Source organism: Camelus bactrianus, chromosome 25, assembly GCF_048773025.1.
Source record: "Camelus bactrianus isolate YW-2024 breed Bactrian camel chromosome 25, ASM4877302v1, whole genome shotgun sequence".
Taxonomy (NCBI): Eukaryota; Metazoa; Chordata; class Mammalia; order Artiodactyla; family Camelidae; genus Camelus; species Camelus bactrianus.
The window spans coordinates 10,839,422-10,867,176 of NC_133563.1; the positions used below are offsets into that span (position 1 = coordinate 10,839,422).

At 38.7% G+C, this 27,755-nt stretch overlaps 1 protein-coding gene across 2 annotated transcripts; it reads left to right on the top strand.

The window, feature by feature from the left end:
* The first annotated feature begins 306 nt into the window (after positions 1–306).
* FZD6 (frizzled class receptor 6) lies at positions 307–27,372 on the top strand. 2 transcript variants are annotated; one of them, XM_074352604.1, is made up of 7 exons: positions 307–460; positions 1,472–1,802; positions 18,239–18,435; positions 19,304–20,321; positions 23,010–23,158; positions 24,348–24,776; positions 25,802–27,372. In XM_074352604.1, the coding sequence occupies exons 2-7, from the start codon at positions 1,626–1,628 to the stop codon at positions 25,968–25,970; spliced, it is 2,139 nt and encodes a 712-aa protein (XP_074208705.1). In that variant the 5' UTR covers positions 307–460; positions 1,472–1,625; the 3' UTR covers positions 25,971–27,372. The 2 variants fall into 2 exon arrangements, with proteins under 2 accessions (XP_074208705.1, XP_074208704.1); XM_074352603.1 differs by having other exon boundaries at positions 311–516.
* Positions 27,373–27,755: the final 383 nt, after the last annotated feature.

Sequence of the window (27,755 nt, forward strand, 5' to 3'; positions counted from 1 at the left end):
TTCCAACTAAGGTCACTTGGGCAATTGACGTTACAGAGCAAACTGGCCCCGTTAGAAAAATTCTTGGCTCCTGAAATTCGAAATGAATTAGGTTCTTTTAAAGGAAGCTTTATTTGGGTATCAGCAAGAGCTTCAAAAAGTCCTTCTAGTTTGAACCCCGCTGGACGGCACGTGAGAGACGGCAAGGTGGAGCGGGCTTCCCCGCCCGACAGCCGGACCAGGCACGGCGACACCGTTCACCCCAGCCCGCCAGAGCCACGCCCGGCCGGCTCAGTGCGGGCGGGGCCGGGCGGAGAGCCAGGCCCGCCGCCGCGTCCGCCGCGGCCGCCGCCGCGCGAGCCGGGACCTGCCCGCCCCACCTGGCGGCGCAGTCTCGCGGGATTCCTCAGCTTCGCTCCCGTGCGGCCCCGGAGGTGGCTCGAGTCCGGGACTCTCCCCGGCGCCGTCTCCAGTCGCAGGGGTACGGTGGGCTGGACCGGGTCGGGGAGGAAGGGCTGCCTTCCACCGCCGCCCGAGGTGAGGCTCCTCGGGCCCCGGCTGGACGGGCGGCGCGGCCGGGCTGGCCCAGGGGCGAGCGGGCGGGCCTCGAGGGTCGCGGGGCGGGCGGGCGCGGGGCGCGCTCCCGGAGCCGCAGGTGCGGGGAAAGCGGCGGCGGGACGGTCCACATTCGCCAAAGTTTCCGCGGAAGTTGGGGCGAGTTCCTGAAAGGCGAGGCCGGGTTCTCGCGGGGCCAGGGGCGCTGCTGCCCGGCGCTGGGCCTGGGGCAGGTGCCCGGGGGTGGGGCGAGTCCCTCTGCCGGGCGCTGGAAGCCGCTCACCGGTGTGTGTTGCGGGGATGGAGTGGGGGCGGGGGGTGCAGTTCATTCGCGGCTTGGGGCCCACAGCCTTCCTCCCGGGACAACTTTGCTCCCTTTCCTTTTCGGTGGGATCACTACTCCCTCCAGCCCTTGAACACTAGTTTGGCTCCTCCGCAGTAGGAATCCCGACGTCTCCCTCTAGTTGGCCTTTCTAAAAACATGAAAGTAGATCCCTAGAAGTGTGCCACAAAAACTGGCCCTTTAGGGTCTTTAAAGAATTTAAGAACTCATTAGGTCTTAAGAAATTTCCTCGGGACTCGATTTTCTTAGGCATAATAAGATGCCCAACAGTGGCTCTCAGATTTTACGGTTTATTAATCCTTTTTAACTTGTTTCCACTCCCACCATTGCTTTTTTCTCTGTCTCACTCATTCAGTCCCCTCTTTTATCCTGTGTTCCTTACAGCACAGACCTCCTGTCATCCATTCCCTAGAGATGAGACTTCCTCAGCAAATGATAGATTCTGTGCCAGGGCAGGTGGAAGAATAGATAGGATGAAAGTCCGTCCTTTTTCCCGTGTTAGTTACCTCCGTGAAAATGTTAGCTCTGCACTTGGACGTCGCGTTTGAGTCTATGACAAATGTTGCTGATACACTCTTTTGTTTGTTTTTACAGTAATTGACCCAGAACTCATTTTCAGGAAAAGCGCTTCCTTCGGAATGGTAAAAATAATTAAATGAGGAATTTGAACGTTTATCTTTGGATGGAAATCGGTGAATGAAAAGAGTGATTAATTCAAGCCGTGTGGTAAATTAGGAATTTGAAGAAAATGGAAATGTTTACGTTTTTGTGGACATGTATTTTTCTACCCCTCGTAAGAGGGCACAGTCTTTTCACCTGTGAACCAATTACTGTTCCCAGATGTATGAAAATGGCCTACAACATGACATTTTTCCCTAATCTGATGGGTCATTATGATCAGAGAACTGCTGCTTTGGAAATGGAGGTGAGTTATTTTTCATACCTAATGGAAAAATAGTTTATGCTCTGATCTGGAACAAACTGTAAATGCAACTTTTTTTTTTTAACACAGTAAAGGATTTCTTCAAGTTGTGTACGAGTTCTCTTTTGAATAAATCCTTTTGAAAATTAATTCTCCTTACTAACTTATGTTTTGTGTATGTTTATCGCCCTGTTTAGTAGACTTGCTGAAGATTGGGTTCATTTTATATGAAGTATAGTTATGAATGATTTTGAAATATCTTGCACCTGGCAAATATTTTACTTTCCTGAGTCAATTATGGTAGTTCCCCTAGGTATGTGTGTTCTAAATTTTTCCTAATTCATTAAGTATATAATCTATATTGCCTGATCTAAAAGTGCTTGGACTACATATATTTTCATAAATAGTTTTTAATGTTCACTTGGCCCTGATTTTCTGAAGCAAATCAATGACGAAGATTTTGGGGCTGTAGATAGTGTTCTGCTAAAAAGTGACTTTTTTTTAAAGCTTAGTGCTTAAGTATTCTTTGTTTGAAAGAAACCACACATCAGGGGAGGAGCAGAGTGACACTAAAGATTGCCTCGGGTGCCTCAGTTACCTGCCTCTGGTTTAGAGATACGCAGATTGCTAGGGAGGTGTGGGAAGAGTTACCTGTAGAGACAGGAACCTATCCTCTCCTACAGATCTGTTAGGTTGATAAAAGTTCATGGAAGAAAGAAAACAAATGTTTTCGTAGTTTTTCTCCAGAAAAACTAAAGATGGCAAAGGCTTTTACTTCTGAGATTCTTGCTTAGAGTTGAAACCCCTGCAATTTTAATATAGACACTGCTTTAAAAACTGACCAGACTTGATTTTGCAGCTTCAAAAGTCTTCCACTGTTGTTTAGTTGAATACCTGTCCAGCTACCTCATTGTAGACTCATGTCTAAAATAGGAGGGCTTTTAAATATTAAGTAGAAGTACTTAAAAAAGATACTACAAATTATTATTGTAATCTTTCAGTGGTTTTGCAAACCAGTACAGGATAGCATTTTGAACACTGAGCAGATGATGCAGTGAGACTTCATTGGTTAATCAGAACCATTTTGATGGTTTAGTCTGATTAAATAAAGTATGTAGTAGGAGTAACTTCAAGGGATAATTATAACATTCACTCACATCTTCCCTGATGATATATGTTTTATAACTCATGTCTTATAGAGTTATTAAATTTAAAAAATCCAGGTTCCTTTGTGTATAGTGGCATACAATTTAAGTTTGAATACTAACATTGACCTTATAAATTCAGATTATGAGTTCCTTATCATGCAGTATCATTATAAAGACAGGGAGAGATCCATCCCTGCTGTTAAATACTGTAATTATAAGATGGTAAGAACTAGTTTTTATTCCATATGTCTTTTTAAAACCGGCTGTTTTTTTATCAAAAACAGATGTTTTTTACCTAGCTTCTTTCATAGGTAGTTTGGTCTCTGGATATTATCGAGAAGGCATTTTTGTTCTTTCCTCCTTTATTTGATTGCTTACATTACCAATCTCTTCATTATATAATCTTCCTTGTATGCTAAACTTAGTCTTTACTGTTACATTTTACTCTATGAATCACACATCAGTCGGGTTAAGGATATAAAAGAAAGCCTTCAAGCAGTCGTTTAATACCAGCATTAACCTAAGTCTACAAAAGAAGAGAGGAAATGGAAAGACAAAATAATATTAACCTAAGTCAGACTTTAAATCCCTATAGATTATTTTTTTGTCCATGGTATTATGCTTTTCCTTTGCCCCTTAGCCAGCGGCATTCTCTTTTAGTTCCTGTGTGGAATGTCCAAAATCCTATAGTTTGAGAGTTGTCAGAATAAGAGAATTTTAAAATTTAAATAAAACGAGTAAGATTAAAAAGGAAACCAATTTTATTGACATATACTACTATTTATAGCCCATGTTAAGAACTCTTGAATCTGTTACTATGTAGGTAAAGAAACTGACACGCAGTGAAGTTGTAATTTGTCCAAGATCTGAGCACTATAATCTGACATAGTAGTCTCTGTCAGCATGGACCACAATGTCATCTTTAACTGTTTTTGTGGGGTTTTTTCACACAGGACCTCACTGGATAAAAAAGAAAATTATTTCCTAAGATTAGAATGTGATGTGTTAATTTCAATATCTGCTACTTCGTAAACTTCATTTTGATAAAAATTAAACTGGGAGAGATTTTTTAACGTCAAATCAGCTCTTTCTCTTTCTCATCTGTGCCTTGAATACAAAGTCTTGTCAGAATTTTTAGATTAAAAAAAAAAGATTTCAAAAACCCCCAAAAACAATGAAAAAAATAATTTTTAGATCAGAAATAAAATCCTTTGGCTTCAGTCTCTCCCCTCTGGTGATGTCAAAGTGATTTTATTAAAATGCAAATCCATGCAGTCCACTTGGGGTTAAAATTCTTCACCATTTCCCTAAAGCTGGAAAAATAGAGACCTGACTAGAGTGACACCCAAGGGTCTTTATGAGACCCTGCTTCCTGTCCATCTCATCCCTTCCCATATTACACACTCTGCTTTGGCCAAAGTGACCTGTTTGTAGAACTCAAATCCATTTTACTCTCTCACTTCTGTGCCTTTGCACATTCTGTATCCACTGCCTCTTGGGCTCCGTCTACCCTTCACCTGCTCAGTTTCTTCAGGTCTCAGTTAAAGCAGTAACTCTGTGTAGTGAGGCCTTCCGTTCACCTTTCTCCCAAGCATATTTAGTCAGCTCACTCTCTGCACTCTGATCATACATGTATATACAACTGTTCTTATACCTCTCATGCCGTATTGCAGTTATTTGCATGGCTCTCTCACTGCTTTGCGAGCTTGTTGAGAGTATGGACGTGTGTTGATTTCTGTCTCTAATGCCTAGTACAGCACCTCTGAGCATGCTAGGTGTTCAATAAAGGCTAAATAAAGGAAAAGGAGGTGCTTCCTATTCTAATAAATCAGTAAGAGAATTTTCCCTCCAAATCTTTACTTTCTACCTCTATCTTCTTCAGGCTGTAAGTGAAAGACACTAGTATTTTTAGGTAATTTTCATTTTGTCTGCTTTTGATCTGCCTGAGCCTAGTTCTAATACAATATATCAGTGGACATCCTCTATGTTCTTCCCCAAATTAGCTTGACATATGTTTGTTTTGAATTTATTTAAAGAATTTGGTTTTTAACCATTTATATTTATTTATATGAAGTTAAAGGAATTAATCTTTTGATTGGACTATGGTATTATAAACTATCTGTGTCAGATTTCTTTTCAAACATTGTACTTTAGTACTTATGTCTATAGTCAGTCAAGTACTAAATTATAACTGATATACCTTGGCTTTAAATTTTTTAAAAAGTGTTTTATAGCTTCTATAAAGAACTGATTGCTATGTAAGTTTATTTTTTTTTAACTTTTTTTATTGAGTTATAGTCATTTTACAATGTTGTGTCAAGATTGCTATGTAAGTTTGAAAAGCTAAAGATCTAATCTGTTCTTAGAAACAATAGTACATATATGAAAACTAAAAAAAGCACAGTATACTGTTTATATGTATTTACATGCAATATAATGTGTATGTGCAGTCAAACTGTAATAATTCTACATAATAAAATTGGGGGGAAAAAAAGAACTGATTGAGTTTTACACCTCCAACTCAACTGCCTTTGGTTCCTGCTGCTCCCTGTTGAATTTCCAATATTCACTGTGAATTAATGCTAGGATGAGGGGCTGAAGAATTATGGATGATTATGGCTACCAACTGTGCCTTCCTAGCCACTAAGAATTCTGTGTAAGTCAAGGGATCCATCTCCCTCCTGTTTTATGCCTTTGTTTTCATTTTGTGTGATGGCTATCCTGTTTTATAGAATTTATACCATTTGTGGCCATTGCTGATCTGTGATTATATGAGATGGTTTGGAGCAGTGGTTCTTAAAGTTTAGTTCATAGAACAGCAGCTTTTTAGCTTGTTAGAAGTGCAGGTTCATGGACCCCCATCCCAACCTACTGAATCGTGATCTGTGAAAGCAGAGCCCACAAAACTTGGTTTAACAAGCTGTCCAGGTATTTCTAATGGGCATTCAGGTTTGAGACCCAATGATTTGGAGCAGGGAACACAAACTTTTTCTGTAAAGGGCTAAATAATAAGTATTTTTGGCTTTGCAAACCATACAGTCTCTGTCACAGCTATTCAGCTCTTCATTTGTAGCAAAAAAGCAGCCATAGACAATATGTGAACAAATGAGTGTGGATGTGTTTCAGTAAAACTTTACTTACAAAAGCAGTGCATCATTTTTAGCCCATTTTTGCCCCCTGGTTTAAAGTACTTGAAAGTGTTCTTAAGGATTACACACATACAGCATGTAATAAATAATCATTATTGTGCATTCTTATTAACATGTTACCTGTGTTATATGGTATTTACTTTCTACATAAAGTTTTTTCAGTCAGATTGATCACAAACCAGAGGATCTGACTGAAATCTCTTAGTCCTTTAGTTTTGTTTCAGAAATTGCTTGAAATAAGGGACTTTGAATTTTTCCTTATTTTATTATCTGCAGCTGAAGTCATTTGTGTTACAAAGAGTTAATTTACATTTCTGAATAGTAACTTGGCTTTGTAGTGAAAAGGATGTTGTACAATCTGACTCTCCCAAGTGGAAAAACAAATGGCTACTGGTTTTCCATTGTGTTGCTTTTTTGTTTCATATCTAAAGCATTGTTTCTCAAATTGTGAGGTTGATGTCCCTTGAGAGACTGATTTCATCCAGAAAGAGCTGCAACTCATCTAGGGAAAATGGAAACCGGAATACTGTATTTTTCTTTTTGAATTGCCTTCGTTAAGGTCTAGGCAAAAGCTAAGTCATGTATTGTGTTTGGAACAGCATGTGGTTGTTCCACTTTTGAACAGTCTAAAGGGAAGTAAGCCAAAAAAAAAAAAAAAACCTTTCCTTTCCACCTGTTCATATGCACTGCTGAAATGTCTCTATTCAATTAAAAATAAAGGGACGGATAAAAAACTATAAAAACAAACTTTTAAGAAAAATTTCTGTTTCTGTGGACAGTGGTTTTTAAACATATTCAACTGCTTTTATGTGAGTCTTGTAGACCCCTTCCATTCCTCCTTATTCTCTGCTCTTCTACCCCATACAGAAGGAAAAGAAATGTTTAGTGTGACTAACCGCTTTACTTTTTCAGGGAAGACTTTCTGAAAATAGGTGTAACTGTTCTGAAAGTAAGCTATTGAGTCATTTAAAATGAAATAGATATGGAAAAGTGTTCCAAATCAGTTGTGGTGTGTATAGTGGCTACTGTTGGGTTTTAAAGGTATAAATTTACCTTCCTTTCTGACATTGTACTGCAGGAGTAGGGGAAGTACTTTGTCTACTTCTGAGTCTGCAGGATCAGGGTTAGACCTGCATGTGAACAGAGGACAGTATTTTTCCTGGATGTCTCTGCTCATAGGCACAAGGTTCCTAGGGCCATTCCTTGATATTCCACAGACTAGGATATTATAGTTGTGCCTTCAGGAGAGCCTGTCCACAAAGGGACGTGGTTCTTTTAGATCATGAGGTGACTGTTGTTATGATTGTCTCCTTTCCTTGAGAATGTGGCATGTAGCTAATTAAATTTTATTCCTCTCTTTTGTATATTTGTCATGTATTCATTCATTAATGCTTGGTGAATGTGTACCTGAATGTGGGCTGTGTGAGCCCTTCTGTTGTGACGGGGCTGACTAGTTGGGCACCCTGATAGGTAGGGCTGGTCCCTGGCCCTGCTGGCTGCAAGTCCCTGCCTTGCATGGTGGCTGCCAGCAGTAGTGGTCAGCCCTGGCCACTAACAGGCTAGAGGGAAGACTCCAAAATGGCCCTTACCAGCACCAGTGTCCTCCCGGTAGAATGAGCTCCCCAAGATGGCTGCCACCAGTGTCTGTTTCCTCTGGGGGAGTCCCAGTTGCCTACTGCCTCTCTGGGAGGCTCTCCACGATCAGCAAGTGGGTCTGACCCAGTCAGATTACTGCCTCTGCACTGGGACTTGGAGCATGTGAAGCTTTGCACATTCCCATTAAGAGCAGAGTGTCTGTTTCCTGCAGCCTTCCAGCTCTGATCTTCAAAGCTACACATTCTGGGGGCTCTTCTTCCCAGAGCAGGACCCCCGGTGCTGGGGGCCTGATGTAGGGCCCTGACCCCCCACTCCTTGGGGAGGACCTCTGCAGTTGTGGTTAGCCTTCTGTTTGTGGTTTGCCCACCCTAGGGGATGAGTTTTGACTATACTGCATCACTTCTTCTCCTACCCATCTCATTGTGGTTCCTTCTTATTCCTCTAGTTGTGGAAAATCTTTTCTGCTAGTCTGCGGGTCATGTTCATCGACAGTTGCTCTGTAAATAGTTGTAATTTTGGTGTGCCTGTGGGGAGAGGTGAGCTCAGGTTCTTCCTACTCCACCATCTTGGCTGCACTCTCTAAGTTACAAGTTTTCAATTAAAAAATTGACTCTTCATTGGACTCTTCTTTTGCAGTGCCAACCACTTACTGCATATATTTGTCTAATTTCCAAGGGAAAGCTCTTTTGGAGAAATAGTTTAAAATTTGTAATGCTTGCCTGTAAGAACTGCTTAACAAATAACGAGTTTTCCACTATGAAAATAATGCAAATTCCTGTTTTTTATTCTCTTATATTCCAGGCTCTACTTTGCATTTTTTTTAAAGAAATTGACTTGCCTGAGATTGATCACATTCATGATAATAAGTGGCAAAGTTTGAGATTTACAAATGTTAGCCACTGTATATTAAAATAGATTTAAAAAAACCTTTCTTCTGTACAGCACGGGGAACTATGTTCAATATCTTGTAAAAACCTTTAATGGAAAAATATGAAAATGAATATATGTATGTATATACATGACTGAGATGTTGTGCCATACACCAGAGATTGACACATTGTAATTGACTGTACTTCAATTTAAAAAAGTAGAATTTACTCAAGACCCTTGTTACCACTTTGATAGCATTTGCTCTGTGACGTGTAAGCATTTAAGGACCCCTTTAGATCTTTAGTGAGTCTGTTGGCTAGCTAAGGTCCACCACTATTTTTTTTTCAGTTATTTTTAAACTTCTTCACTTTTGTTAGGTTTTCATTACTATCTTGTACGTACATTTCATTCTACCTCTAGAAGTTGGCATTCTTTTTGGTACCATTTTAAAGTAAGAAATAAAGCTCTTAGCACTTAGTGAGAGTTACTGTGTACCATGAGTAGGAAGTGCAGATCCCAAGCTGAGAGTCGGAGGTTTTACAGTCACGTGGCCTTGGTCACTAGTAAAGAGGCTTGCTTCCATGTACCAGGGGGATCCTGGTTCATGCTTCAGAAAAGTGACATGTGTTTATATAACCTGCATCTTTAGTCCTGAGGGAAGCAAGGTACAGACAAGACTGCCACAAGACCATTCTGCTTAGACTTAGCTTATCTATCTTTTAAAAATCAAAATATCTTTCTTCTTTTGATTCCTCTCTGTTGTAATTCTAACCTGGAGTTTCTCTTCAGAATCTTACAGCACCACCAACCCCAGGTGTGTGCTGTGGCTCCTTCCATTATCATGTCATTATAGCGTGGGGAGCTAGCTGGTGTGACTGAAGGAGAAGGTGTCATGCGGCAGAGGTAGGCATTCCGGGAGTGTGAGCAGTGTGCTGGTGCTGCCGTCCCATGCCTTTATGTTCTCCTCTGGCCACTTGAAGAGGCAATGCTGTTGGCTGCACCTGATGTCATAGGTAGGTGACTTAGATAATAGCCAGTTCATGGGAGGCCTCGGGTTGATTACCTCTAGATGTCCCATGGTTGTATCCAGTGTCTACCAGAAACCATTAGGGAAATCAAGGTGGAGGATCCCTTTTACTTACCCAGGGTTAATCTCCTCATTGGCATAGATCTGTGGCCTCCCAGCTTTATGCCCTAAATATGATGGGCCAGTGTGATGTCCTGTGAAACAGTGATATGCTTAGAGTCTCTGGTCAAATGGAATTGAGGCACAGCGCTGAACAGCTGATGTTACTCTAAGGCTTCTCGCCCTTTGGTGTGGTTCCAAATTGTCCGAAGGACTTATTAAAACACAGATCACTGACCCCACCTCCAGAATTCCTGAATCAGTAGGGCTAGGGTGGGATGGGGCATTTGCATTTCTAACAAGTCTCCAGGGGCTGCTGCTACTGCTGCTGCTGCTGCTCTGGGGACCTCTCTTGGAGAATGACTGCTCTGCAGCAAGTTGATGAAGATGTGTTGCCCTCCTTGCTAGGTGAAAGTGAATTCCTCTGGGGGTGTGGGGAGCACTGGCCAGATGAGAGCTGCACATGAGTTGCCAGGGCTGTACTGACTTGCTGCAGTAAAGAGACCACATCTGGAAAACTACCTTAGCCATTTGATTAAGGTTGCTTAAGACAGTGTATTAATAACATACCCAGTTGTATTGGAGAGTTAAAAATGGACAGGTGCTGAGAATTACTACCCTGAATATGTTTTTCAGTGGTGCCACTCATCTCTGAAAGTCCCATGCTCTGTAGTATTGCTTTTGCTCTTCTGTCATGGAAGAGGGAGACCTGTAATGTTTGGCCCCTTCTACCAGAAAAATGCTATCCAGGAAGCCAGTATGGTGATTGTGCTGTTGTGAAATAGAGCTACTTGAAGTACATACACATGGACTTGGGAAATCACAGTGGGTGGGTTTGAGGTCTGTTAGTTTGCATCCTCCTCTGGAGTTGCCCCAGTTTAATCTGAAACTGGCCTCCATCCCCAGGGCAGGGAGAGACCGAAGAAAGAGGCAGACCACTGCAGATTGGTAGGGAGCAGATTTAATAAGCAAAAATCTTACGTGCGAGGCTTGTCTTGGGTGGCCAGAAAATGAGTAGATCTCCACACCCACCCACCAGTATCTTAAAAGTTTATATTGAGGCCTTAACTGGGATCAGTCACACATACCGTCCAGATGGTCTCAGCACCATTTTACTAACTCAAGGCTGAGTCCTCGGGCAGCTTCTAGTGCTGGGAAGGCCAGTGGAACACACTATGCAAGGACAAGGGAGGGGATGACCCCAGTCAGGGTCCAGCTCATGGGCCAGCTGACGGTCACATCCTCTCAATTATTTCCTCCAACAGGGTCCCAGCAAGCCCCTGTCAAAAGCCCATTTGTCGTCTGATCTCCAAAAGCCCAGCCTCTGAAGCTGGCACGTTGAATCCAGAGTACATTCACATAAGTGTGTCTTAGCCCTGTGTAAAATTTCGTTCTTTCCTCCATAATCCAGCACCTTCAAGCCAATATAAGTGAATACAGTCTCACAAGTTATGTATAATCCTTTTTTTTTTTCTCAGATTTAATTTTGACTTGACCCTCCCAGGGCATGCTGGGGTAGAACTCTTATTTGTAGATTGAGCCATTGAAGAGTGGAGAGGATGGGGTGTGAGGCTGCTTACTTTCATTTTACAAAGTAAATATTTCAGATGCGTGCCTCAGTGGACAAGGGATGATGGTTGGCTCTGAGGGCTGTGGGTGCAGAGCCCTGTGTGTGGGGAGGATCTCCACTTCAGATCTCAGGGTCCCACTGCTTCCTTATCACAGATCACTAGATCTCTTATATGAAAGGAAAGCACCTTTAACTGATCTAATTTGGCAACCTGCAGGATCAAACTATGCATTTGATTTTCAACTTCTTAAGCCATAAATCCTTCTGTTTCACTCCACACCTTGAGCCAAGAATTCAGGGGTGCCAGTTTGTTACTCTCTTCCTAAGCCAAACAGTGCCACCGGAAGCACTCATTCAGCCCATGGTCCCTGAGTACATAGCACTCTTCTTCCCCTTCTCTGCTTCTCTGGCAGCCTCAGCCTTGTCTTCACTGCGCACGTCAGTCTGAGTTCTTTGAATCTAAGTGATTATAAAGATAACACAATTAGTTGTTTACTACTATATACCATGGGCTGCCAGATTTCCATCTTCAGATGCTGACAGAATGTTCACTTGCTTTTGGCCCCAATTAAGCTAGAAAACCTGTTGTAGAGTTCCTCTCACTTCACTGAGGTCACTTACAACCCACTCTTTATAATTGCTGTGCTGGTAGGTCTTCTTGGTTGCAAACAATAGAAACCAACTTTGACTAACTGTAGCAGAAAATGGATGGACATTGCATAGTTTATCGAATCACTGGAGAGGCTGGAGAACCAGGGAGGCGCAAAGGGAACCAGGATGCAGCTAAGATCATGCCACAAGATCAGTCTGTCACCTATGCCACCAGTATTAGACACTTCCTGAGTCATTGTCCCTGGACATTTATTTTGGCACTATGGGCATTATTCTTCCCACTGCAGTTGCCTCAGATAATCTGACTATTCTTTTATACAACCCTCTCCTTAAGAATCTCAATACCTGGAGCATCCAGTTGGCCAAGCTTAGATTATATGCCTGTGTTTTTGTTGTCAGGTTGCATCCCTGCATCCATCCTGAAGCTTCTGTAGCATCTCACCTACTTAGGGATTCCCCAAAATAGGACTACTGGGCAGATGGAAATGATAAATGTACACTCCAGAGCTCAGTGAGAGACAGAGTTAGTTACCTACCAAGGGGAAAACACCATTGTAGCAACCACAGTTGCTTTGGAATTTATGTCCAGCTCTGCTGTTCAAGTCTTTGTTACTCTTTTCATAAATTTTCGAGCCACAAAGTGTCCTTAGAGACCATCCAGTAGTTCATCATATTGATTTAACTGATGGATGCTCTGAGACTCAGAGACAGAAAATTATCTGCCGAAGGTGATACTGTAGTTAGTGGCAGAGCTGGAACCAGAATTACAACGCTGGCATTATTTCCAGCAAAGGATCATATACAATACTCCATGGATTTTGGTTCTCATTGTCTGTTTATCATAGTTTGGCTCTGGCTCAGAATGGACGTATGCTTTGCCTTCTTAATTGCCCTCTTCTTCCTCATCCCCACTGGTACTAATAGTAATGCCACAGGGTTCCTGCCGGGAACTGACCATTTTCTTAAAGGTGCCTACCTTTTATTTCTCTGAGTGTTAAAAGAATAAACAGCAGGACTATTTTAATTATTACTGAATGCTAGAATTTCAAAAGCAGTGTTGATATTTTATGCCATGGTTAGTTATTGGGTGAGTTTCTGAGCCTTCTTGAGAATGAAATCTGAAAAAGCGAAATTCATGCATGAAACCATGAAGGCTCTGGGTTACTGAGAGACTTGAGTGAAGGAGGTGTGTCACTCTGGGAGAGAAGGAACTGAAAGAAGAGCCTAGGAAATTTGAATCTTTGCTCAGTTCACGGGTTTACAGAGCACTTGCCATGCTAAGTATTAGTGTAATAATATGATGATATTCTGAGTATAAGATTAAGGACACATGAAATGTCACAATGAGTCAAGTTAGTAGTCTGTCCATCTCATGATTTGGTTTCTGAAAATGGTACCCAGGACATTGTGTGGAAGAACATAAAAGATTCCTATCAAGAATTTTATTTAAAAGATTAGGGAAATATGCTCATTCTGCTTTTTCAACTATTTGCAATGAGTTCAGTAACAGGCTGACTACCCAGTATTTAGAGTATTTGTCCTAAAATTACTTGTTCCAGAATTACCTGCCTCAGGGGGTACATATAACATCTGGAATGTGATAAACATAGTTTAAAGTCTTCTCGTCTTTGATTAATGTGTCCTGTGAACATTTGTTGAGTTTTATTTCAGGTAGAAGATTCCCAATCCTCTTTTGATAGCCTTTCCCCCCTTCATCCCTGTGGGCATTCTTGCCTGTTTTGTGCTTTGGGGAAGGGTAATTGTCAGGGAGAATTGCGTGGCAGCTTAGTGTCAGGGTTACAGAGGACATATCTGGAGTCCTGTGGGCCCAGGTTCCTATCCTGATTGCCACTTGCTACTTATGTGACCCTGTAAAAGGTGCTTTTAGAGCCTCAGTGTCCTTGCCTGCCAAGTGGAGATAACATCTCTCTTACAGGATTGTAGTAAAAAGAACTAGTATATGGAAAAAGCACAGTGCCTAGTTTATGTTAAGTGCTGAATAAATCAAAGCTCTCATCTATTGTCTGTAGCTATAGCATTGGTAAACATAGCATTAGCTCAGGAATAGGAACACTTAAATTCTAATTCAAACTAGATTTGGGGATTTCAATAACAATTTCAATAAGAATTTGGATTCCATTTTCTCACTTGTAATCTGAGGGTTTGGATTAGGTCAGTGGTTTTCAAACTGTGATCTCTGGAGGTGCTTTGAGGTCACTGGTGGGGAAGGGAAACAGTGAGAGGTGTCTCAGAGGGAGGGCTTCCTGTTCAGCCAGAGCGACTGTGCTTCTGTTTATTTGATATATCAGGATTCTTTGTAACCTTTTACTCAAAGAAGCTGTTCCTTGGCAGAACACACAAACACACACACACACACACACACACACACACTCACTCACTCACACATCCTTTTTTAAAATAACAGACTTAAAAGTCTACTCAGGTCCCATCCAAGTCTAAAATTCTTTATGTCTATTAGTTCACAATGGAACTTGAACATTAGTGGCCCACATGGATCTGAGCCGAAGACAGTTTGTCCTGTACATTAAAGTAGAAAAGTTGTAAATTTAGAGATTTCACATCCAAATCCAGATGCTATTTTCTTATGAGAAATTGAAATACCTAATGGCTCTGTGCTCGCATTCCCAAATCGCAGTCCACTAGTGTTGAGTAGCAGCCGCTTGCCAGCTACTGCCGCCTTGTACCCCTTTGCATGTACCTGCCTGGCCACTGAAGGTATTTGAGTTTTCAGCGTCTGATTTGCCCCTACAGATGGCATGAATATCAACATTATTGAATTAACCAAATGTTGGCACTCTAGAAGAATTAAAGAGAATGTGATTTACCATGTTTGGCCCATAAGAAAATTGTTTTAATATAGCAAAAAATTACCCTTCCCCAAAGCACAAGACAGGCAAGAATGCCCACTGGGATGAGGGGGGAAGAGGCTTTCAAAAGAGGATTGGGAATCGTCTACATGAAATATACATGGAATGTTGAGAGGCAGAGGCCAGGTTGGTGGCAGTGGAGAAAGAGAAAGAGTGGTAGGAAATGAAACTGGAGACATAGCAAAGGGCCAGGAAACTTAAGGCCTTATAGGACTTGGTAAGGAGACTGAAATTTTTTTCTATTGGGTTTTTTTTTTTTTTGAAGTGTAATCAGTTTACAATGTTGTGTAAATTTCTGGTGTATAGCACAATGTCCCAGTCATACATATACACACATATATTCCTTTTCATATTCTCTTTCATGGTAGGTTACTAGAAGACATTGAATATAGTTGCCTGTGCTATACAGTGTAAACTTGTTGTTTATTTCTATTGGGGTCTTTTGAATAAGGACAGACTTACATTTTAAAGAGTCACGGTGGTGGGAGTATGGATTGGTACGGAAAGTGACTGCAAGATTAGCAAGAGTGGTGAGTAGTGAGACCTGGTAGGAGCCGCTTTCACTAAGTCTAGGTGAAAGATGTACTGGCTTAGAAGCAATAACTTAGTAACAGTGGGAAATGGTCACATTTAAAACGTATTTTGAAGGGAGAGCCAATAGGATTTGCTGCTGGGCTGGATATAGGGTGAGAGAAAGAGAGGAGTAGAGGATGAATCTGTAGATTCTTGGCCCGGGTAACATGGTGAGTGGTGGCACCACCGTACTGAGATCTGGGACACTAAGGGAGTGTTTGGGGGACAGAGTGCAGTGGGTTTGAGTTGTGTTTTGCACATGTTGGGTTTGAGACACATGTTGACAGCCAAGTGGAGTTGTCCAAGAGACAGATGGTCATTCAAGTCTAGGGTTCATTGGAGAGAGGGAGGCCGGAAGTAAATTTGTGAGTCATTCACGTATAGTTGATATTTGTTTAATACCGTGGTTCTGGATGAGTTTCTCCTGAGGAGTGGGTGTATACATAAGAAGGTCTGAGGATTGAGCCTTGGAGCTCTTCAGTGTTTAGAATTGGGAAATGAAAGAAATCAGAAAAGGAACAGACAGTGAGATTGGTAGAAATTCGGGAAAATTCATATTCTAGAAGCCACCTGAAAAAAGCGTCTTAGGAAGAGGGCACGGTCCACTGTGTCGAATGTTGTCCAGAGTTGAGTAGGATGAGGACTTAGAATTGACCATTGGATTTGACAATGTGAAGTTTATTGGCAACTCTGATAAGCAGTTTCATTGAAGGGTGGAGACAAAACCTGATTGCTCAGTAAACTGAACAAAACCATCAACTGAGAAGATGAGGTGTGGAATTGGGGGTTTGAAAAAAGAGGAGAGTGTGAGAAAGATCTCTGCAAAAGAGAGCTAATTGACTGAAGTTTTTGCTCAGGACTGTTTTAGTAGCAGAATTGCAATATGCTGTTAACCTTTTCAGTTTGGAAACTAGCACCCTAGTTTTTGTTCTAAGAAATGTTGTTAATTTCTTTATTTGATTATCACCCCCACTCCCACCTCCCCAGTTTCTTTCTGGAAGTCCTTCAGTCAGGAGCTGGACTCTGGGACTGACCCTGTCCATCTCTTCCTTCAGCTTTATCTTCCTATCCTTCTATAGAGTTGTTTATTTTAGCTATCTTACTATTTTTAATTTTCCATAGAATCTTATTTTTTTAATGGATGCAGTAGCTTCTCATTTAAGTTATTAAAGTTTTTGTTCGTTTTGTGATTTGTTCTGATTTCTTCTATTTCCTGCATAGTCTGTTTTCTCCAAGTTTCCTTTCATCTGCTTGCTTATTTTGATCTCTGTCTTTCGTGATGCTTTCTTCAAATGCCCAGTGATCCTTGGCTGCCCATTTATATTTGCGTGGGACACTGAAAAGCTCTGTGTGCATGAATGGGGCTGGTGGGCTTCATAGTAAGGTGAGCTCAAGGTCAACTTGCTTTTTCATTGTCAACGAGTAGAGGTCTTTTCTCCAAGAATGTGGAGTTTTGTTCAGAGATTGGGGATGGTGGGTATATGCCTGTTTGCCAACCTTTTGAGAACAAAGCAGGGAAAGAAGGTGAGTGCTTCCTGTTTCTGTAGGTGGACTGTTTATTCAGCCTCCCTCTCTTCACTTTGCATTGTACTTCTGCCCTGCTCTGTGCTGATACGTAAGTGCAGAACATCTCTCCTGGAAACAAGCCTGGTAGAAAGAATACATGGTCATCTGACTGCCTGGGGTCGGGGTGGGGGGCTGACATAGTAAGGAACTAATTTGTAAACATTCCTCCAATTTTAGTTTTTTATGCCACTCGGTGCTTCAAAGAACTGAGACTCAGATTCTTTAAGGCAAATCAGCTCATTCTCAGGTGAACTGCTCTGCACCTACTTTGCCCTGTTAAGTCACTTATCACTCCTCTAATAGCTTTCTGTTGCTCAGTTTTAGCTTTCGTTTTTGTCATTTTGTTTCACTTGTTCTTTGGAAAACTCAGGTATGCAAATGTAGTCTCTCCTGTTCACTTACTGGTGGATTATTACCTTTTCCCCCTTTATTGTCATGTTAATAAGGAAGCAAAGAGGAAGGAAAGGAGATAAACTTATGTGGTCAACTACCCTGTTTTTCTGGAACCTATCCACACTCTATAAAGGGTAATCATCACAATAACTAACATTTATTGAGTACTTAGCTATGTGCCAGACACTGTTCAAAATGCTTTACATTTATTAACTTACCATTCATAATGATCTTGTGAGACAGGTACTTTTATTATTACCATTTTATGGATGAAAAAACTAAGACACCAAGAATTTAAGTAACTTGCGAGAGTTATAAAGCCAGTAAGTGTGGAGCTTGCATTCAGACTCAGCTGTCAGACTGTAGAGATACCTGCTTAAAATTCTCCCATAATAGCCCATTCCTTTTTTTGAGATCCAAGCAATTTAGCATATCATTCGTGCTCTCCATGATCAGGTCCAGTGAATCTCTCCAGTCTCATCTCTCTCCACTGTCCTTGACGTCACCTCTTGGACCTTACATTCTAGTCAGACTGAACTTCTTGCCCTAAATGCACCATGTTCTCATGATCCTCATGCCTTTATCATGCTGTTCCACCCCAGACATTCTTTTATTTCTCCAGAATGCTCAGGATAGTGTTATTTCAGCATATACTTATGAATTGACTATTTGTGTAACCTGTTTCACCTAGCAGTCAACTCATGCTTTTGATTTGACATAGCGCGCCTTCTTGAAAAATGCATAATTGAATAAAATAATATTCCATTGTATATGAACGGTTTTGGGGCTAACTGAACAAAATTATCTCCTCAAAATTTGTATTGAACATGATATTTAAAGATGCTTTTGGAGTATAAGTGAAAAAGTATACACTTCAAACAGTAAATGATTTCATTCATTTGTTATGTCAGAATGTTTTCTAACCTATCTTGCTGTTTTTCTTAATAGCTTTTTCTTCCTCTTGCAAATCTGGAATGTTCCCCAAATGTTGAAACTTTCCTTTGCAAAGCTTTTGTACCAACCTGCACAGACCAAATTGATGTGGTTCCACCCTGTCGTAAATTCTGTGAGAAAGTATATTCTGATTGCAAAAAATTAATGGATACTTTTGAGATCCAATGGCCTGAGGAACTTGAATGTGACAGGTAAATTATGTTTTCAACTGAAGCTACTATAATATTTTAATATTGATGTTAGTTTTCCAGAATGTTAATGACAGGCTTTCGTTATTTAATTCAATAGATGTTTATTGCTCACTTAATATACGTTAAGCACTTAATATAGATCAACACTGTATACAATGGTGAGCAAAACCAGACTTGGTTCTTGTTCTCAGGAAGCTTACAGTGGGGTGGAAGGAACAGAGAGTAATCAAATAGTCACAAAAATGAACGCAAAATTACTACCGTGCTAACACAACAAAAGAGAGCATGTAATTCTATGAGAATGTGTGATGGTACCTTTGCCTTAAACTGGGGGGAAATGGACCTTATTATCAATTCACTGACCTTTTTGCACATTAGTCTTAGTTAATTACTTTTATCTCCTATCCTTTAGGTGTTGGGAGCTTGTGACTTGAAATAGCCTACTGATATAATGATACCTCATATAATAAATCTGGGAAGGAAAGTGGCTTCCTTCTTGTTTTTTTGTCTGTAGACCTTTGTGGAACTCACACACTTTTGGTAGCTGCATAATCACTTTCCAGAACAACATAGAAATCACTTAAAATTATTAATTGATTAATTGTCTTCCAAGTAAGGAAGTTTTCATGTTCACTTGTCTGATATTTAATATGTATGTTAGTGTGTTGGGGCCTCATTAACAATTACAAGTTTTTAGTCAACTTCAAATCTTTCTACCTAAATCTAACCTGTCATCTGTTTAAGTTGTATGTCTTCCCATCAGTTATGAATGCATAACAAAATATTTTATAGTTGGAAAGCATAGCATTAAAATAGTGACTCAATAAAAATGTTGACTTTGTGTTTTTAATTTTTAAAATCTTTACAGATTACAATACTGTGATGAGACTGTTCCTGAGATTTTTGATCCACACACAGAGTTTCTTGATCCTCAGAAGGAAACAGAACAAGTCCAAAGAGACATTGGATTTTGGTGTCCAAGGCATCTTAAGACTTCTGGGGGACAAGGCTATAAGTTCCTGGGAATTGAGCAGTGTGCACCTCCATGCCCCAACATGTATTTTAAAAGTGATGAGCTAGAGTTTGCAAAAAGCTTTATTGGAATAGTTTCAATATTTTGTCTTTGTGCAACTCTGTTCACATTCCTTACTTTTTTAATTGATGTGAGAAGATTCAGATACCCAGAGAGACCAATTATATATTACTCCGTCTGTTACAGCATTGTATCTCTTATGTACTTCATAGGATTCCTCCTAGGCAACAGCACAGCCTGCAATAAGGCAGATGAGAAGCTAGAACTTGGTAACACAGTTGTTCTAGGCTCTCAAAATAAGGCTTGCACCATTTTGTTTATGTTTTTGTATTTTTTCACAATGGCTGGCACTGTGTGGTGGGTGATTCTTACCATTACTTGGTTCTTAGCTGCTGGGAGAAAATGGAGTTGTGAAGCCATTGAGCAAAAAGCAGTGTGGTTTCACGCTGTTGCGTGGGGAATACCAGGTTTTCTGACCATTATGCTTCTTGCCATGAACAAAGTTGAAGGGGACAATATCAGTGGAGTGTGCTTTGTCGGCCTTTATGACCTGGATGCTTCTCGCTACTTTGTGCTCTTGCCACTGTGTCTTTGTGTGTTTGTCGGGCTGTCTCTTCTTTTAGCTGGCATTATTTCTTTAAATCATGTTCGACAAGTTATACAACATGATGGCCGGAACCAAGAGAAACTAAAGAAATTTATGATTCGAATTGGAGTCTTTAGTGGCCTGTATCTTGTGCCATTGGTGACGCTTCTTGGATGTTACGTCTATGAGCAAGTGAACAGGATTACCTGGGAGATAACGTGGGTCTCTGACCATTGTCGTCAGTACCATATCCCATGTCCCTATCAGGTAAAATCTATCATTTGTATTATTTCACTATTTAATTTTAACAAAGAAAATGTTCCCTGGAATTATCTTTGAAATAGTCATGAACATGAAATCAGATTTCAATCAGAAAATCCGACAGTCAGAGGGAATTGTTCCCTGCGGTAGTTGAAACTGCTGGGGTAAGTGTCTCAAGAGTTCTTTCCTTGAGTTTTAGCTTCAGTTAAAATAGTAAAGTGCCTCCTTTAGCTATTCTTTCAAAAATTAAGTTGGATTGCAAAGGCTGATTAATAGTGATGAAAACAGGGTCAGAAGAACAGGTCTTGTCATAGGGAGAAAAAGAGAACTTCTGAGCTGGGAGTTGTTTTTAATTCGTTAGTAGGGGAAACCCTTATTTGAATACATTTAATCTGATCATATCATCTTTTGTTTTGCATGAATATGCTTATAAAAACAGAGCTTAGTTTTTGCCTAAACCATCCTGTCATTTCTTATGAAAAAAGCACAATTGAAACAAAAGATGTTTCATGTTTCTGATGCTTCTGATTGGATAAAGGTGGTAGTCTTAAGATTAAAAAAATAAATGTCTGAAAACAGAAAATCTCTTAAAGCATTTTTGCTGAGGTTTTTAAATAGATTTTATATGTTTTTCTTGAATATTTATGTATGATATTAACTAATTATATTGAATGTGAGTGCTGTCATCACGGTGTATCAAATCAAGCAATGTGTGAGCTGAGTTATTTTACATACTAATTTATATTCTAGAAAGTTACTACGTTATAACACAGTGGAATGTATTTTACATACTGATGTGTGGGGATAATGGTTTTACTTGCCTTACATCCTGTCCACAGTCCAATATCCATCGTCTGTTTTCACTATATACCTAATGAAGGAGCTGTCTTAAAGTAATCCTGCTATATAAATGTGTCCTAGATTCCTCAGTATTTTTGGCAAACTAGGGAGGAAAATCAACTATTATATACTGCTAAAAAGTTTAAGGTATGTGATTTTTTTAGGATTATGTTTCATATATAGAAAGAAACCATATTAGAAGATAAAATAAGGAAATTCTAATCTTAAAGTGGGGAAGGACTTTATGATATAAAATTCAGAAAGAAAAGAAAATATATAAAAGGAAAGTTGCTAAATCTGACATAGGAAAAGAAAATTTTTTTTTTCAGATTCTGCATGGCAAAAAATAACCCCACCATAAATAAATTCAGGAGACCAACTGGGAAAATTTATTAACATATCACATTATAGTTAAAGGGCTAATTTCCTTATTTATTTATAAAGAGTTCCTATAGATCAATAAGAAAAAAACCCCAACAATCTGATATAAAAATGAGAAAAGAATAATATGTAGAGGGGTCACAGAAAAGGAAATTAAAAAGCTACTCTTAAACATATGAAAAATGTTGTAAGAAATTACAAATTAAAATTATAATAAAGTTGTATTTCAGTTTATGACATGGCAAACATCTAAAAGTGTTATAACCACTGTATTGATGAAACTGACAAAATACATGTTCTATACTTTGCTGTTCAGTTAGTTCAACCTTTTGTAGAAAGCATTTTGATACTATCTATTATTTAAAATGCACATACTCTTTAATCCTCCCTTTCTGGTAATTTATCAACAGATCAGCTCACAGATGTGGGAAATTACATACACAAAGATAGTTGCTACAACGTTATTTGTAATGGCAATAGGTTGGAAATCACCTAAATATCTGTCAATAGAGGTAGCTGGATAAATTATGGTTCATCCACACAATGGAACAGCCTTTAAAAAGTATGAGGTGCTCTACTTATATTGATAAAGAATGGTGTCCAAGAAATATTAGTAAGTGCAAAAAGCAAGATATAGTGCAGAATATATAGTATTTTGACACTTGTCTGACATTTAAAAAATATTTGAAAGTTGATGCTTGAAAGAAAAGTATGATTTAAATTTTACAAAATTTCCACATTTTTACATTTTAGTGATACTTATTTTGCTCTAACCAAGGTTTTTTTTTGTATTTTTTTATTGAAGTATAATCAGTTTACAATGCTGTGTCAGTTTGTTTACAGCATTATATTTTAGTCATACATGAACATACATATATTTGTTTTCATATTCTTTTTCATCATAAGTGACTACAAGATTTTGAACATAGTTCCCTGTGTATACAGTATAAACTTGTTTATCTATTTTATATATATATTGATTAGTATCTGCAAATCTCAAACTCCCATTTTATCCCTTCCCACCCCCTTATCCAAGTTTTTATAACATAAACATCAGCAATGCATAAAGACTCTAAAATAGTATGTTGTTATAATAAATTTAAATGTATTTTTTGTAGATTATAGTGAAGGAAAATAGATAAATATTGAGAGGCAAATATTTTGGCAATTATAAGAGGCTGCTGTACTTAGAGGGAAAAAATGCCAGATATCAAGCCAAGATGTAAGACTTCCTTCCTAAATATATTTAATAAGTGTTTTTATTTCTAACTATATATTTTGATAAAAGTTCTTTGTTCGTAACTTCTGTAAAGAATGTATTACACTTAAAGCACTATTCATTATGTTACATCAAACATTTTACAATAAAACAGACTAAAGATTTATACTTTTTGTTCAGGTTTTACATTGACTGTATAGACCTCTCTCAACTTTAAATGTATCACTGACATTTTTATTATTTATTATTTTTAGGCAAAAACAGAAACTCGACCAGAATTGGCTTTGTTTATGATAAAATACCTGATGACATTAATTGTTGGCATCTCTGCCGTCTTCTGGGTTGGAAGCAAAAAGACGTGCACAGAGTGGGCTGGGTTTTTTAAACGAAATCGCAAGAAAGAGTAAGAATCTATTGAATTATCTGACATGGTTTTAAAATTAATAGATCAAATATCAAGAAACTATTCAAATCATTGTACTAGAGTTTCATTATGTCAGTTTCAAGTTTGGAAATCTTTTTCATCGAGAGAGATACTTTATTTTAGCATGTTATAATAGTCTGACATACACTATTCTATTGAAATACGAATGAAAGATTTGTAAAATGTGCATTTTGTTTCCATGGCCTATAACATATCCAATATGATTACTGGATTTATTGGATTTATTATTTTGGGTGCAGCATTTTTAATAATTTTATCCTTTTTTATCAATGATAAAGGATGAAATGGGTCAAATATATGTAAAGAAATCTATAGAGTGTGATTCAAATGTGATGTGTCATCATTATCTTTAAGTTTTAGCACATATAGTGCTGACTTTACATGTCACTATTTGCCCTAAGATAGTAAAAATCCAAACTCACGGAATATTCTGTAACAATATAGTAGATTTACATTGATGAATAAACAGTTTATTTTAGTTATTTATATCCATTATATATTGGGTACTATCAACAATGTATCATAGAATTTTTTAAAGTGTTCCCAGTTGGTTTGATTAATGAACTTTTTTGTGGTAAAAATTTTAGGACTATAGACCTTTTCACAAATAAGTTTTTGAAGTCAGAAGAATTGGACTTTAACTGGACTTTAATTTTTTGAACTATTAGTATATGTCTAGTCCATATTTATATACCCACACTAATTTCAGAATAACTTGTTACAACTTTAATGTTAGAAAGAAAACAAATTTGAACAAAGACCATTAATTATATTCTATGTTCTTTCTTTCTGATTTACTTTCATATTCGATATATTTATATGAGAAACATATAGATAGTCCCCTACTCTATGCTGGTTTGAATTTTCTTGCCCTCATCCTTTCATTTTGCCTATTTAATTTCTTACCGGTCTTTTATTTATCCTGACAAGAGCAGTTAACAGTGTATGCACAAAAGATTTCACTTCGTAGCAATCTACCTATATCTCATAGTATTTATAATTCCAGAATTTATAAACAATGTAAATTATATAGGATCTAACTTTAACATATAAGGATTTTTGGCACAAGACCTATGATATACTTTATAGATTCTGTTACAACACTCAACATTTATCAAGTAAATTCTCTTCTTGGATTTTCTTACAGTCCAATCAGTGAAAGTCGAAGAGTACTACAGGAGTCATGTGAGTTTTTCTTAAAGCACAATTCTAAAGTTAAACACAAAAAGAAGCACCACAAACCAAGTTCACATAAGCTGAAGGTCATTTCCAAATCCATGGGAACCAGCACGGGAGCTACAGCCAATCACGGCACTTCTGCAGTAGCAATCACTAACCATGACTACTTAGGACAAGAAACTTTGACAGAAATACAAACCTCACCAGAAACATCAGTGAGAGAGGTGAGAGCAGACGGAGCCAGCACCCCCAAATTAAGGGAACAGGACCGTGAGGAACCTGCCTCCCCTGCAGCATCCAGCTCCAGACCATGTGGGGAGCAGACCGACAGGAAGGGCCGGGCAGGCAACGTGAGCGATCAGAGCAGTGTGTCTGGAAGCGCGCGGAGTGAGGGAAGGTGAGCTGTGACTTTGTTACCTACGGTCGTGACTGTTTTGAATACTGCATTATACATTTTTAATTAAAGCATAACATATCTGGAAAAAAAGCATTCTTTGAGGTGACATGTCTGTTTACTTAATCCAGGCAAGTTTGGATTTAAGAAGTTTGGGTTCAGCCTATAAATGCTGTTTCCTAGTTTAAATCTTAGCTTTGAGAAGAGCCTTTAATGTATATTGTTCAAACAGACAAGTAATGTTCATTTCTATGGTAATTGTTAACAGTTGCATGTATATTTAGGTAAATGTTTGAGATTCATGTGAAATACAGGCTAGTAAGTTTCAATGAGTACTACGTTATAGTACTAAAAGGTATTTGTCATTTTATATGAAGATGATTTTATTTTCTGAACAGGAAAGGATATTGACATCATTTTAAATGAATTTTTCCGAATGGTCATGGGTGAGCCACACACAGGTAAACATCAAATTAGCCAGAATGTTGACCATTAACTACACTAAGGTCTCAAGCTTGTCTTACCTACCCTCCTGAGCTAGGCCAAATGTACCTTCTCTGTGTTCCTCCAGCAGCTTTTGCATACTGGATTATGTATGATTAGATACATGCCTTTATCCTCCACCAGATTTTTAAAACTCCTCAAAGGCAAAGCTGACGTCATTCTCATCTTTGTGTTTCCAACCTCTTATACAGACAGTGTCTGATCCATGGTGGGAAATCAATAAAAGATTTGCTAAACTGAGGGCAGGAATCCTGTCTTATTCCCCACGAGAGACCATGCTCAGCCCATACATGGGTGGTGCTTGATGAAGTTTCTAAAGTTAGCAAAAATTGTATTTGGAAATAAATTATTTGTAGTTTGAGATGTTAGTGTATACCTAAAGAGTTTCTGTTAATTATTTTCTAATAAAGGTGGCTACTGGTTGGGAGTAAAACTCATGGAAAGAGAATAGCAGTTATAAGGACGTCTGGTGTCATATTTGTGCTTTGGTGTATATGTCGCTCAGCTTTTGTTCTTTTACCTAGGCTAACTCCGAAGAGTCATGTCTTGGAAACTGGCCCGGTACAGAGCAACAGCTTGCAGGTCCCCAGCCCTTCAGAGCCGGGCAGTCTCAAAGGCTCCACGTCACTGCTTGTTCACTCAGCTTCAGGAGTTAGAAAAGAGCGGGGCACTGGCTGTCACTCAGATACCTGAAAACCAGGTTATCGCGTTACTAAGAAGCGGATTCGGGTTACACTGGAGGTGACAGTAAGTACACTGTCTTATAAGAATCACTGTTACATTCTTCTTTTGCATTTAAAGCCACGTTACCTACTGTTACACTGGAACAATAGATTCTGAGAATATGATTCATTTCACGTGAAGGTTAATGACAACACTGGACCCAAAGAACAGAAATGTGCAGGTTAATAATATTTTTTAAGTTGTGTGGAAGGAGGGAATATTAGAGGAATCTTCCTTTTCTATTTATGAAGATTCTACTCTTGTTAAAAGTATTTTAAGATCTTATGTACTATGCTATTTCACTTTTATGGTATAAAAAATCAAGATTTTTCTTTGCTGAAGTATTTAAAACTTATCTTTTATCTTTGTTATATATTTGAAAAGTTTATATACATTTGAACTTTTTTTTAGAAATCCTGGAATGTCTATTCAAGTATTTTTATTATGTTATTGCAATACCTTACTTTAGCACTATTTTGGTAGCTTTTACACTGAATCTCTATGAAAAAATAGTATTCTTTTAAAGTACAAAAAATAGTTGATACACCAAAAGGCATTATAATGGCAATTCATCTAAAAAAAAATCCACTGACTCTACCTTATCATCTTCAATGTTTGAATTTTATGAAGTCTAGTGTTTTAGGAATTTCACTGATTTATTATGCAACTGAAATAAGGTCCTTACTGAGTGTCTGATGTTGATGATATTGTGCTGCTTGTGGATCCTTCTGATTTTTTAAATAAAATGTCCTGAAGGATTAGTAGATGAAATGTTACTCTTTTATAAATTAAGCCAAGTGCAATTAATTTCCTTTTTTTAATATAGCGTGACCACCCAAGATTGTATTCGTACAACCATTTACAGTTGCTTATAGTTTTGTTTTAGCTGTTGGTGGTTAACATTTGGAACACTACAGACTTTGCATTTGTGCAGTGTCTTTCTCCGACATCATGTAGAATTCATTTCTGCAGTATCTTTCTCCGACATCGTGTAGAATTCATTTCTGTAGAATTCATTTCATAAATAGGATTTTGATGAACATTCAAAAGTGCATGAGCAGTGTTAGTGCCAAGCAAACGGGAAAAAAAATACAGTCCTGATAAACAGAATAAAATGTATTTCATAAACATACTTTGAAACATTAAAGAATTTTGTTAGTTTTGTTTCCAGTGAATATTATTCCTTGAACAAGGTTTTCTTACGCTTTTCATTTTTTCCCTACTTAGCATTCTGTTAAAGCATAAAAGGAAAATCATCATGTACTGTATGAAAAACATTGTAAATATGAACTTTTCCACATTGTTAAACTTTGTATACAAAAATTTTGTTTTGTGTGATCTTTTCAGTAATAAAAATTTTTTATGTATACAAGATTGTAGAGTATTCTGTGGTTACACACAGTGGTCCTGGCCCAGGAAGTGGTATAATTTTTCAGATCAGTAGCTCCATGACTAATAAGCCAGAAGCTTCTTTTTAACTGGAGAAGGAGAAGATGAGACTTGTGTTATTTTTCCTTTGTCACAATTTCTTCCCAAAGTATAAATTATAAAGCTATATTTGCCATCACTTTTTAAAGCCAATTGGAGACCTGGGATATTGGGTGAAGCAAAAGGAACCCAGGACCCTGCTTTTCCCCCTGACAGTGGGAAATTTTAAAAAATCATCCTCAGAATATTAGAAAAACCTAATACGATCATGTGAAATTGCCCCGTTAAGATCTGGGATAAGAGAAATCCACACTGCCAAGCCCAGCA

Excerpts from the sequence above, each read along its gene's own strand:
- FZD6 (XM_074352604.1), top strand. The coding sequence starts at position 1,626 with ATGGAAATGTTTACGTTTTTGTGGACATGTATTTTTCTACCCCTCGTA. Across the intron at positions 1,803-18,238 it reads CTGCTGCTTTGGAAATGGAG|CTTTTTCTTCCTCTTGCAAA; the intron begins GTGAGTTATTTT and ends TTTTCTTAATAG. Across the intron at positions 18,436-19,303 it reads GAGGAACTTGAATGTGACAG|ATTACAATACTGTGATGAGA; the intron begins GTAAATTATGTT and ends AAATCTTTACAG.